The sequence below is a fragment of the Oculina patagonica genome, chromosome 3, assembly GCF_052425735.1.
Source record: "Oculina patagonica isolate OP01 chromosome 3, crgOcupat, whole genome shotgun sequence".
Classification (NCBI taxonomy): Eukaryota; Metazoa; Cnidaria; class Anthozoa; order Scleractinia; family Oculinidae; genus Oculina; species Oculina patagonica.
In genome coordinates this window covers 26,964,602-26,977,917 of record NC_135760.1, presented here as the reverse complement: position 1 = coordinate 26,977,917, position 13,316 = coordinate 26,964,602, and the positions used below count along the sequence as shown (strand labels likewise).

At 39.4% G+C, this 13,316-nt stretch overlaps 1 protein-coding gene across 1 annotated transcript; it reads right to left on the bottom strand.

Annotated features, from left to right (window-relative positions):
- Window positions 1-1,725: 1,725 nt before the first annotated feature.
- LOC144647343 (putative serine incorporator) lies at window positions 1,726-12,414 on the bottom strand. Its single transcript, XM_078507139.1, has 6 exons — window positions 12,056-12,414; window positions 6,669-6,894; window positions 4,962-5,306; window positions 4,611-4,682; window positions 3,270-3,630; window positions 1,726-2,560 (listed from the first exon to the last, which is right to left on the bottom strand). Exons 1-6 carry the CDS (start codon window positions 12,284-12,286, stop codon window positions 2,419-2,421), a joined length of 1,377 nt encoding a protein of 458 aa, XP_078363265.1. The 5' UTR covers window positions 12,287-12,414; the 3' UTR covers window positions 1,726-2,418.
- Between the last annotated feature and the right edge of the window lie 902 nt (window positions 12,415-13,316).

Here is a 13,316-nt window from a genome sequence, read left to right as displayed (position 1 = left end):
CCTTCGGACCTGGGGGGGCGGAGACCTTGTTGCCCGAAAAAAAAAATGGCATGGGTTGAAAGCCGAATAAACAGGCATACGAAATGGACAACAGAACGTGCGTTAAATTAATCTCGTGACGTTGCCCAAAGATGTCAATGCACTGAATCCTTTTTCTTCGGAAATTTTTTTTATTCACGTAAGTTCAGCAAAAATGAAAGTATTTTTAGGAGGCAATTTACATTGTTTTCCCCCCACTTGAAAGTTATTTAAAATGCGTGAAACATTTAGAAGATGAACGGGTTGAAACATATTGTTGAAAGTTTTGAGCTCACTTGAGTCAAAAGCATTAGCTTCCTTACATTTGTAACCGTATCGCAGCTTTGTTTTTGGGTCCACCGCACGCAAACGTTCAAACTATGGAAAACCTGATTGCAGCTGAATCGTGCAGAATTTGCGAGAAAATCGAATATGAATATAGCAATTTGCAAGATGAAACGAAAGCAGATTAATGAGAAATTTGGACTTTTGAACTACAAAGTTCGGTATATTTCCAATATTTTTTTCTGTTGATATAATTCGTTTTGATTGTAATTTTGAGGTTTGTCTGCTTTTTTTTTTTTTCTCTGGCTTGTTGCCCGAATTCTTAGCGTTTTGCCCGAAAAATTTTGGCACTGGGGGGGCTGCAGCCCCCCTCGCCCCCCCCGCCTCGTACGCCTATGCTTTTGGTAATATCCAAACGAAAATTTACTTCTCAATGTGGGGTTAAGATTGCGTGACGAGACAAAAGGTAACTCTGTCGTGCGTAACCTAACCTGCGATGAGGCGTTATTTTTCTGCATTAAGCCGAGTAGAAATCTTTCTAACTCGAAAGGAAACAACTATTTCGATTAAACATGTTAAAGGCAAACGTCAAAGTTTACCTTTTTTAACCAAGCCAAAGTATATGAGTCGCAAAGCACCCAGCCGTCGCGACTGACAAGTACAGCATTTACTCCGCGAAAATAAAAAAATGCTTGAACTGAAAGACGTTTGAATTCTTCCATGATATGTTCGAACAACAATGCCCAGGATAAACCTTCTACTCATACTAACTTCATGCAAAAAAAGTCGATATCTCGAAGAGATCTTTGATTAATACTTACAACCTGAAAAAGGTACCCCTTTCGGGCGGAGCCTCCCCATAAAGTCCACCATGGGGAGTATCCCCCTGGGGGTGCTATAATGCTAGCGCTAATAGTCAGTCAGGTAAGGTCAAGAAAGTGGTTTGCACAGTTTTTCTGTAAATGAGTGACTCAAGACTATGGACTCACAGTGTGCATATTTTGTTAATTCTCGAAGTCTAGTAAGAAACTTCTTGAGGCCCTGTCCCATGTCTGGATTTCACCACAATTACAAAAGGATAATTATACAGTGTTCTCTCATCACAATGAATCTTTTGCTAACCAGCGCTCCACAACTACTCTGCAGGGTGCTAAATACAATTCTAGCCGATCGCCTTGTCAGGTAGCCTGTGCCAGGGCGCCCTGCCTGTGCGGGGATAGTTTCAAAAGATTGGCAAGTTGGGATAGGTGCCTGTTCTTTATTCCATACAGGTGACGCAGCGGCTCGCACGCGTACGATGCACAAAATTTTGCTAATCCAGGAACAAACAAACAGACAAGGGGCAATCGGGCTGAGAAATATACAAACAGGAAAACAGAAAGATCGACAAACTGGAATACGGGAAAGTAAGTGAAGACAAGGTTGTTCCTGTTATGAGTAATGGTAATAAGTTTTATTACTTGCAAATATACATTGTGACATACTTTATAATTTCTTTACATGCATGTAAACACACATCCATAATTTTCCTTTAGATCAAAGCCGTCACATAAAATAATCTCAACTATGAAAGTCTTTCCTTAGAAGTATACGAGAAAAAATTACATTGCAGTCTCACTGCCATCAGATTGAGCAAGGTCATGATTGACACAAACTTTCACACAAAATGTTAAATCTGACTTCTGAAGAAAGCAAAGATCCTCTTACGATTCGTATGAAACAAGAGATTAATATTGTTAATATTAACTAAGCATTCTGTCGCATGTATTACTACAAATCCGAACCATTTAATCTGACTGGAAGGGCTAGCAGTCAAAACTACAGCAGTAGTTAATTTTCCTTTCCTTTATTTTTTAAAGGAAACATACACAATTTCCTGATTAAAAAAAATCCATATGTTAAATGTACAATTATATCACTATGGTTCATCAGTAATAGCAGTCTTTAGATTTTTAACAGAAAACAATTTTTCTGGAGTATTTCTGTAGTGTTGGTCTACTATTAATTCAAATCACTTCTAAGTCTAACAGACAAAACGTTGATTTTAATATTAAGTGTAACTATCTGCGACAAGGATGCAATGTCATTGTTTCCCATGAGGTAGGCGTGGTCCAGTTAGTCAAAGTCTCTATCTGGAAACAGGACAGGTGCAATTAATGTCCAGATGTAGACCAGTAGTCCCATCCAGCTGGAAGTTATTTTGATCCACACTGCTGCATCACTTGTTGTTAGGTTTTGGATATTACTGGCTTGAGGCCTGAAGTGAAATAAAACTCGCATTAATAAGAAAAATAGAAATGGTGGCTTTTTGCTGAGCAAATAAAATAAAAGTACCTCACAATAGGCCTTTTCACGGTTTTCGATGCCATCTTGATGAGTAGGCAAAGCGGGTAGAAATTACAGTGTTTGTATGGGAATCTGACAGCAAATATCTTGTACAAAAATTGAATTCTGAACAAATCATGAATTGTAAAGTTAAGATACTAGGTAAAAGTTTTTATTCGCTGAGTTTGAAGGATGTAGCTGGGCTAGAAAGCGTTCAGTTATGTTTTTGATTTCCCATACATTTGTCTGTAACTTTTCCAGCGAGCCGCGTCAGTCATGCAGAAAAAAATACAGACAAACGTATGGAAAGATTAACTGAACTCTTTCTAGCCCACCTACATCCTTCAAACTCGGCGAATAAAAACTCTTACCAAGTATCTTAACTTTACAATTCATGATTTGTCCAGAATTCAATTTTTGTACAAGATATTTGCTGTTAGTTTCCCAGACAAGCACTGTAATTTCTACCCGCTTTGCCTACTCGTCAAGATACAGACAATTGCACCACAATTACACTCAAAATTCCTTCACACATACTGGTTTCTCTTATCTTTGAGAAGTCGCCTTGGAAACACAGCCCTATTGAACATTGTCCTTCATAACTTGGCCTTGATTACAAAGCACATCAAAAGATCACTTACTTGTACCAGTTGGTCAAGGTCATCATAATGTACAGAGCAGCCAAAAACAACATGAAATGATAAAAGGAGTAGCTGTAAGCCACATGGTCCTGTTCATTATCATACACCTGCTGTCTGTTCCCCTCTTCCATCAGGTTCACGTCACTTGCACCACCTGCGTCATCATGAAGGGCTGTTGTTTCTGTGGTACCAGCTGAACCTGATCTGGTTGTCATGCCTAGTTTTCCCACTTGTGAGCTGCTTGCCGTCCTAACGCTTGCATATACAACCATCAGAAACATCACCACAATGCCAATGATGGCCTGGTTGTCTACACTCTTCACTGCTGGGTCAGATTTCACAAATGGGTTACATGAAGCATCTGAAACAAAGTCACCAAAGGGATTTGTTATTTAAAGGCCCACCTTCAACCGATATGCTTTGCGACCGTTTTTTTGTTTTGAAAAACTTGCCCTTGTCCCAAAACACTCCAAACTGGAAAACTACTCATAAATATCGACAGTAAAACAGCCAAATCACTTTAACAGAAAAGCGTGGTAACTACTTAGCTAAACAAAAAGGGATGGAAGAAGATTGAAGCAACTCAACTTGCTCTCACATAAAATGGCAGGGAACAATTTTCATATATGAAAATTGTTCCTTGGTGCGCAATGCATCTAGGGTGAATGTGGACCTTTAAGATGAATTAAGATGAAATAACACTGCGACCAAGGAGTAACTTGTAGCATTGATAAACCAATGAGATCTCTCTCAAGTAGGACCCATGAGACTAGTATGAACAATATGAGTGATTACTGGTATGGGACTGGTACAGGTTCAAACAAGACCTGTATGACTTAGCTGAGTCAATTTGAAATTTCATGGAAAACATCTTTCTCATTGATCTGACTTAGACTAAGAACAGATTTGTTCAACAAGATTTTTTATCACAGTCTCATGTAAACAGCAGCTAACAGAAGTTGGTATGATACTACACACTCAGTATGGTACTCATGCCATTTGTAACCCTCCCCCCTCCCCACACACACTGTAGACGGTCAGAGTCATTGCTCAAACTGAACACCACAACCTTTATTCAACAGCATGGAAACTACATGTGCTCTCTTTAACGACTGGTTTCGACCAGTTACAGGAATAAATGCTATGTTATGTAAATGCCACACAGTGTCCCGCTATAACACACGTGACATACATGCAAGATCTTACGAGAATTTTTTGATACATTATCACCTTGGAATTTTAATTTGCAGGGCATTTCTATTTAGCCCAAATTGAGGAATACAATGAAGACTTTCCTGAGTTTGATACATTTCAAGTGACATAATTTTAACAGTGACTAACCTGGGTCATACAGCAAAGCAGACCATGTTAAGTACACTGTATACAGTGTTATAACTGCAGACTGCAGCAAACCTGGATGAAAAAAAAAACAACAACAAACAACTGATATTAGGTGTAAATATTTCTTTTGCAGTGTGTTAGCCTGAAAAAATTTCATTGGCCACAACAGAAACTGAACCCATGACCTCTTTCCAGGAAGTTTAATGTCACTATGTTCAGTATTCTTATTTTAAGGAAGAGTTTTGAATTTTTTGTTGACACCAAGAGAAAACCATTAACCGTTAGTCATAATAAATGCAAAGAATAAAAAGAGACATCATTTAGGTGAGTTAGTTTGCAGTGCTCACTTACCAGATCTGGGCTGACGCTCTTGCACCTTAGGATGAATAGCTAACACCGATGCAATTATGCATAGGATCAAATTGAAACTGATGAAGAACTTGTTGGTGTGACATTTCTTTTCTGGTGCACCTTCTTGGCCATGAGTGAAATAGATGTACAGGCAAACAATTCCTGCCACAGCAGTGCCGTACATCAAGAATGTGAAGAAAAGAAGTAGAGCTGCCCACACTTTGGAGCCAGTCTCTTCCATTTTTTCAACCCAAGAGCTGTTCCATGAATGTGCAAAGTCCACAAGGAGAACCAGTTGGATCAAAATAAACAGGAATGCCCCAATTAGGCCAAAGTACATCCACACTGAGGAAAAAAGCAGACCGTAACCTTTACACTGAAGTCTACGGGAGAGTTGAAAACACTGACCCCCGATCCGCGGACTACCCACTGACCCCCCACTCCACGGATCACCTACGGACTACTCCGCGGACTACCCTTACGGAGTACCCCTACGGAGTACCCTGTAAAATGAAACGAATTTATGTTTAAGGGGAAAAAAAACAGGAGAAACCTACCTGTGCCACTTGCACGATCGATCGAAACAGCCGCCATCTTGTTTACCTCGATCCAGTCCTAACGGGACTAGGCTAGTACTAAAATCGGGAACGCCGGAACGCCGGAATACTAAAACCCGGAACAGATAAAATATTTTGTGTAACCCTTACAAATATAAAGAGCTAACCGTAAACAGGCTAACTGAAGTTCATAGTAGGCTAACCGAGGTGAATAGTATGCTAACCGGAGTGAATAGTAAGCCTACTATGCACTGCGGTTAGCCTACTATTCACTCCGGTTAGCCTACTATTCACTCCGGTCAGCCTACTATTCATTGGTTACAGCCTACTATGAACTTCGGTTAACCTGTTTACGGTTAGCTCTTTATATTTGTAAGGGTTACACGATATATTTTATCTTTTCCGGGTTTTAGTATTCCGGCGTTCCTGGTTTTAGTACTAGCCGATGAAGTCTCGTTTGAGTTTGTAACAAGACAGACTGGATCGAGGTAAACAAGATGGCGGCTGTTTCGATCGATCGTGCAAGTGGCACAGGTAGGTTTCTCTTGTCTCTTTCCCCCGTAAACATAAATTCGTTTCATTTTATAGGGTACTCCGTAGGGGTACTCCGTAAGGGTAGTCCGTGGAGTAGTCCGTAGGTGATCCGCGGAGTGGGGGGTCAGTGGGTAGTCCGCGGATCGGGGGTCAGTGTTTTCAACTCTCCCGAAGTCTACTGTTCCCTAATTAGCAAATTGCCAAACAGAATTTTTGTCAACTTCCTGTGATATCAAGTCACTGACCCTCTATAGCCAGATTTTTGGCCAAATTTGGGTAAGGTAATGGTTTGCGGTATTTTAGCTCCACCAATCTTGCCAAAACACAAACCGTCAAAGTATACCATGTAATTTTAAAGGGACATGGTCAGCATTGTCACGATATTTTAAGTCATTTTGCTGATTACTTCCAAATTGAAGGAAACCTCAAAATAATAGTTGTGTAATGTAGGAAAACAACAAAGAAGTAATCAAAACCCAGAAATAACCAACGATGGTTTCGTATGACGAAGATTAAGACGGATTACGACTGACAAACTTGTAAAAACTTGCCAGATTTTTCAAAATGAGTTGTCCATGACTGAGCTCCTTTAAGGATATAGTTACTGTAAAGTTACCTTCTACAAATGTTCCACTTGGGATGAAAAATGCCCCCACAATGAGGCCAATATAGATAAGGACCTTGATGCCCCAGAAGCCATTTTGTATTCCTGACCGTGGATCTTTACTGCTCTGAACACCGTACATGATGAGGCAGAAAAAGAAGAAGAATGCTGCCATGGCAAAGCAGATGCGATATACTGCCAAGTATCCAACAGCATTATCACAAATCTCTCCTTCTTTCTGTGAATTAAAATGATTAAGTATATCAGTTTGAGTTCATGAAGTTTTAAAATGTTTTAGCCCTGTTTCAGTTTAAAATAGGGATGATCTATCCCACACTCTTGTGCCTAGGTTAGGCTGATCTGAGTGCAATCTTAAAAGACAAATCTGTTATGGAATTGTTAAATTAAAACTCAGTTGTTTTCAGTACATTATCTAACAGTTATTCCATGAGTACACATTGGATATGAGAGATAAAAATATAAATATCAATGAGCATATAGTGCAAGTTAATTATAATCATCTCTTATCCAACAAGTGCTAATGGGATAAATGTTTTAATTATTTTGTTTTAATAAATTTTCACCATGGTTATTGTTGTGGACATTATTAAGAACACTGCATTGCTTTAGTTTTTTTTTTTTAACGTTGTAAAAATGATCTGGACATTTCAGTTTGACCTAAATGAAATACAGTCGACTCCCGATAACTCGAACCTTCAAGGGAAATTGAAAATGGTTCGAGTTATCGGAAGTTGATAACAAAATAACGGAAATAAGGAAAAAAACGGTGTTTACTGATTTTCTATTCATACAGTGTTGACCGGTGTGCATTTTAAACAAATTTAATTCGAGTATAGAAGAGCCAAAAGAAAAAGGAACAATATACTTCTAAATCACTGTATAAACCAGAACGTAACGTAACGTGAAACAAAGCAAACCAGCTGCGAACATCGTAGGTTTCAAAGAGAACAACGCTATAGGCTACTGCTGCAGAGTTTATGCCATTTACTTTTCCATGAAGTGGTCAGTTAATTTGTCCTGGCGATAATCCTTGAACGTTTTCTAAGGTTGGATCTGAAAGAATAGGTATCACCCTCCACAAACAAACTGAACGTCTGCGCTGGGGAGTATCGAGAACTGTGTTGCTGATGTCCGTGCCTGGATGCTTTCTAACCGCCTTCTGATTAATGACACCAAGACCGAGTTTTTAATCATCGGTTCCCGGCAGCAATTGTCCAAGATTCATATCGACAAGATTACAGTTGGAGAGTCAACGATCGAACCTGTGAAGATGGTGTGCAACCTTGGAGCATGGTTTGATTCCCACATGTCAATGAATTCTCACATTGGGAAAGTGTGTAGTAAGGCATTCCGCAGTCTTTATAACATCCGGCAGATCAGGAAATTCCTTTCGGAGGAAACAACGAAGATTTTGGTGCATGCTTTCGTCACCTCACATCTCGACTACTGTAACTCACTACTCTATGGTCTCCCACAATACCAATATGACCGTCTACAAAGGGCTCTCAATGCCGCGGCACGTGTGGTCTGCTTGGTCCCTAAATTTGACCATATCACTCCCATCTTAATAAGTAGACTACACTGGCTTCCTGTTCGGTACCGGGTGACGTTTAAAATACTGCTACTGGTGTACAAGGCCCTTCATGCGAAAGCTCAGCCTTACATCTCTGGCCTTTTGAAGACCAAGCCTGTTGGTCGGTACAACCTGCGTTCCGATGGCCATGATATGCTAGTTGTTCCTAAGACAATGCTGAAAACTTTTGGGGATAGAGCCTTTGCCAAGGCAGGCCCCTCCCTGTGGAATGAGCTTCCTGTTGACATTCGCAAAGCGTCATCAGTGGAGACTTTTAAAAGTCAATTGAAGACTTTCCTTTTTAAGAAAGCATTTCGTGTTTAAGCGTTTTAACTTTTCAATCACATTGTTTCTAGTTTGATTTGTATGTAGGTTCATTCTAATTTTTATATTTTGATATTATTTTTACATATAGTAAACAGTGCTTTAGAATATTTATAGTTTTAGCGCTATATAAATGTATAAATTATTAAATTATTATTAAATTATTATGGCGTGCCACAGTTTGTTGAGGGGCGTTTCGGGAACGGCTCTGACTCGTGTACGCTTTTATTTCAAAATAAATACAACGTTTTGGACTACAGTACACTGTTTGTTTTGACTTTTCGCGTCTTGACAAACATGGTTCGAGTTTTCGAGGGTAAAATTATATAGAAAATGACCTGAAGGGAAATGCAAATTGGTTCGAGTTAGCGGGAGATTCGAGTTATCGAGGGTTCGAGTTATCGAGGGTAAAATTACAGTAAATGTATGACGGGAATCCAGGGGAAATCGATTTTGGTTCGAGTTAGCGCGAGGTTCGAGTTAGCGAGGGTTCGAGTTATCGGGAGGCGACTGTATGAAATAAATAACTGCTCACTTCATAAGCTGAAATTATGAAAGAAGTGAAGAAAGTGAGCAAGAGAAAATATTTCCTCATAAATATTCCTCCCTTTGATCTCTACAATATCTGCATCATGAAAAGTTATGACAATTAAATCAGGTTAATGGGAAGTTAAATAGTGAAGCTGAACATAACATATGTATTTATCATACAAGGCAAAAGGAGCTTGCTATTTCTTGCAATTTGGGGAAAAATAAATAAAACCATTTTGACCACTTTGACTTTTGGTACAATTTGGTATTTTCCTTTGTTTTGGTTTATGGAAATGTATGATAATGAATATAAAACCAAGAGAAATACCAGATTGTACCAAAGGTAAAATTAAACCACAGAATAAAATGTAACAAATACCGTAATGATTTGATTTAGCGCCCTACTTCCAATAAGCGCCCCCTTCCGAATAAGCGCCCCCCTTTGAATGTGTTTTTGTCAATAAGCGCCCCTATTCCAATAAGCACCCCCATTCTTATAAGCGCCCCTATTCCAATAAGCGCCCCCATTTAAATAAGCACCCCCATTCTTATAAGCGCCCCCATTTTAATAAGCGCCCCCATTCTTATAAGCGCCCCTATTGTGGAAAACTGTCCCTACTGAAGTGAGTGAAGTCATCGATTTCGAATAGATAAACTCATGAACATTCAACGTACCGTACAGGTATATATTTACTGCTAAAATGAACAATTCTTTTAAAAGTAACTGAACTTTCAACAATTTGCTACTGTTACAGTTTCTGTTATTGTTAGTTATTTTAATATATATTACAGTTTTCTTTTGAACATTTGGTTGTTTCTCAAAAAATTAAATAAGCGTCCTGTCTCGAATAAGCGCCCTCCCCAATCTCGAGCCCAGAGTCCGTCTATGTCGGGCAGCGGTACGGGACGGACTCTGGGAAACTGGAATTGATCAGATCAATTTCAGGTCGATTTCAAGTAGAACCTTGGTCTTCCGGTTTTTATTGCGCATGCTCTCAGATCTAAGCGGAAGTAAATTTCCCAGAACGGAAGTAAATCGAGAAAGTTGAACTATTTCTAACACAGTATCGACAGAACTGGTGTTTATCGAAGCAACAAAAGTAACAAAAACGTTCTGCAGTTAAGAGAGTCAACAAAAGAGCGTCTGGTGTTTTGATTTCCGTTAGTCTCTTTCTTGAGCATACTGCTATATTGGTTTTAAATCAAAGATCTTGTTAGCCTTCCAAGATTCCGCCTGACTGTGTGCATGTGTTCGTTGTTGTTTTGCGGACGACAGTGAAAAAATTTACATAATGCACAACGCACGGACAAGCTATTGTTCTGTTGATAAAAATTTTTGTTTGGCGACTTTCGTATATTTCAAAGGCTTCTCGCTGACAGCGCATCTTTTCATGATAGATTGCATGTTTTCGAGCAAATAATTTTTTCCTTGTCGAATGGCGGTAATATTAATAAAGACGTTAAAGGCCACACCGGTCAACGCTATTCAAAAGGTGTAATTAGCATTTCGGCGACTCAGCTCGTGCACACATTCACCCAATTCACGTGCACACAATTGTACAATTCCTTTTTTTCAGCAAAACAACAACGCGTAATGTTCAAATTCTGCGTTATTAGTTATTATTTTGAATCGAGCACTGTCTGTGATATTCAGTTTTTCAACCTTAACGGAGATTTGAAAAGAAAACAGTAGTTCTAGCGAGATTTGTATGTCAACTACCTTGTCCTTGGTGACGCCGTCGTTGTTGTTTTAAAACTCCGCTCAGAATTGACGTTTAAAGGAAGTCCTTTCTTATTCAAGGTATCTTTTGAGTTCAAAAAGAATGGTAGAATTAGAAAATACTTCATATATGTAGCGCCATATCACGAGTTCTTAGGTGTTTTACAAAATTAAGGTGATACACCTGAACATTTGACCATGGAAAACAAAAAATGATTTTCCAGGGTTTCTGGTTTGGTTTACTTCCGGGGAAGATTTTCAGACTTCCGTGTTGATTTCTATTGTTCTGTGAGGACCAGTAAGACACTGAATTATTATTCAGTTTCCCAGAGTGAGTCCCGGCGACCCTACCGCTGACCAACCGCTGACGGATCGCGGAGCCGGGGGTCACTCTGGGCTCGAGATTGCGCCCTCCCTTGAAGTGCCAAAAGTAAATAAGCGCCAGTGCGCTACATCGAATCATTACGGTACAACAACTTGCTTCCTGGAAGCATTTATCTGTTGTTTCACTGTTCAAACAAATTATGGCTTCTAATTTGAGATAATGAAGTGTTTATAAAGGGATGAAAGTTAAAATGCTATTTCTTTGGGAATATTAATACAGACCCATTAATATCAGTTTCTTTAAAACAGGCTCCTCTAACAAGAAATATTTTCCAACAAAACAAGAGGCAGATGGCCTGTTATTTTTAATTTTTAAATATTTATTTATTGCACAAGGGTAATAATCATAAATTTAATTTAAGCTTAAACAAAAAGGCCCGCCAGAAGGAAATTACCCCCGCCGGTAGTTGATTGAAAAAGTCGGTTTTCGCGGTTTTCACATTCACTTTACGTCCCCTACATGTAAGTCTAACAGAACGTTGCTTTAAAGCTAGATTTCTCTAGTGAGTGAAGATGTCGATACGATGAAACACTCAAGTACAGTAAAAAGCTTGCTTTCAGCAGCTACGCTGAACTGAACAACAGACATTCAAGTGACTTTCTGTAAGCTTATTCTCTTCTTATTAGATGGAACGAACCGATGGAACATAAAGAAATTCTGCCATAAGCGATGCTAAAGCGTACTGAACTGGAAAAATAGCTTATAGGAAATGGCGTAGTTTGTTTCCATCGATCTTTTAATTTGAAGTTTTCATTCAAAACACCAAATTAAAGATCTATCGGTAAAAACATGAACACGCCAGCTGTATCTTCCAACAAAATTATACATCATGACAGAACTCTTACCTCGCAAAACTTCGGTATTTTATCGAGTTCTTGTCTTATTCCAGGTATCAGCACAATACAAGAAGTTATCAGACCGAAGAGAAGAAATAGCGAGTAGACAATTCGTGTCGACGTTGAGTTCTTGCATGTCGGGCAAGCTTTGCAACACAAACCACAGGCAGCAGTACCACAACAACAAGCTACATTTGCAGCACAAGTGGCAGCCGAGCACACACCGAAAACAGCTCCCATTTTGGGGAGGAATACGGTAAAGATTCCTTCAGTTCTTTAGAAGCAATACAGACCACTTTCCAAAGTTTATAGACGTGCAAAACCCCACGAAACTGTAGGTTAAATGTTGGCGCTGCCAACTGGTGCAAATATAAAATGTCAATTTTAAAACAGGGTACGGTCAGCGGCAACTAACATCATTGTATGACGTAATGGTCACACAATTAAAAGTGACGTGAGGATAAACAGTGTTTATTTTTAGAGAAAAACTTGTGACTTGTGCATGATTTCAAAACTATCAGCAAAAGCCTGAAATTCAGCCGTTTACGTCTGCCTGAACTGCTACTCTAGCTTGTTCCTGAGATTTTCATTTTGAAGAAAGAAAAATTCTCTTATTTCAGGAAAAGAAAATGAAATAAGCCACCCCAGCAACCCCTCCCAAAGTTTGGATTTGGCCGCCGAAGAGCCACAGGCAGCTTTCTATCACAATTCTTACTCTTTGAGCGACCATAATATGTATGAGCAGAAACAAAAGTAGCCTGCGTGGCCGGCATTCGAAGGGTAGGGAGAAGGGAAGTTCGAGCGCAGACCGCGATCTCCAATTGATCACGCTTCGTGGTCAAAATCCCCTTCTCCCTCCCCTTTGAACGCCAGCCACGCAGGCTTAAACAAAATATTCAACCCTTGTAGTTACAACAAGCTTCACTATCAGTGCTATATAGAGTCTTTTAAAATTGTCTCTGACCCGGCTGGGGTTAGAGAACCCCAGCCGGGTCAGAGACAATTTTAAAAGACTCTATATAGCATTGATAGTGAAGCTTGTTGTAACTATTAAAATTGAAACATGCCATCTAACTTGTCTAATAAGTGGCTGAAACCAAAATCCACTCTAAGCCAATCAGTATGCTTTGGTGGCATAATCAGGCTTGTTTAGGAGTCTTTCCATGGGTATTTTGGGTTAACTGTGTCTCACCAAAATACCAACCACGGCTTATCCAAACTTGCTTAATATGACATCAGTATGTTACATACCGTATGTACTAGTAGGTGT

Excerpts from the sequence above, each read along its gene's own strand:
- LOC144647343 (XM_078507139.1), bottom strand. The coding sequence starts at position 12,286 with ATGGGAGCTGTTTTCGGTGTGTGCTCGGCTGCCACTTGTGCTGCAAAT. Across the intron at positions 4,683-4,961 it reads AGAGCGTCAGCCCAGATCTG|GTTTGCTGCAGTCTGCAGTT; the intron begins GTAAGTGAGCAC and ends TTTTTCATCCAG. Across the intron at positions 3,631-4,610 it reads TGCTTTGCTGTATGACCCAG|ATGCTTCATGTAACCCATTT; the intron begins GTTAGTCACTGT and ends ACTTTGTTTCAG.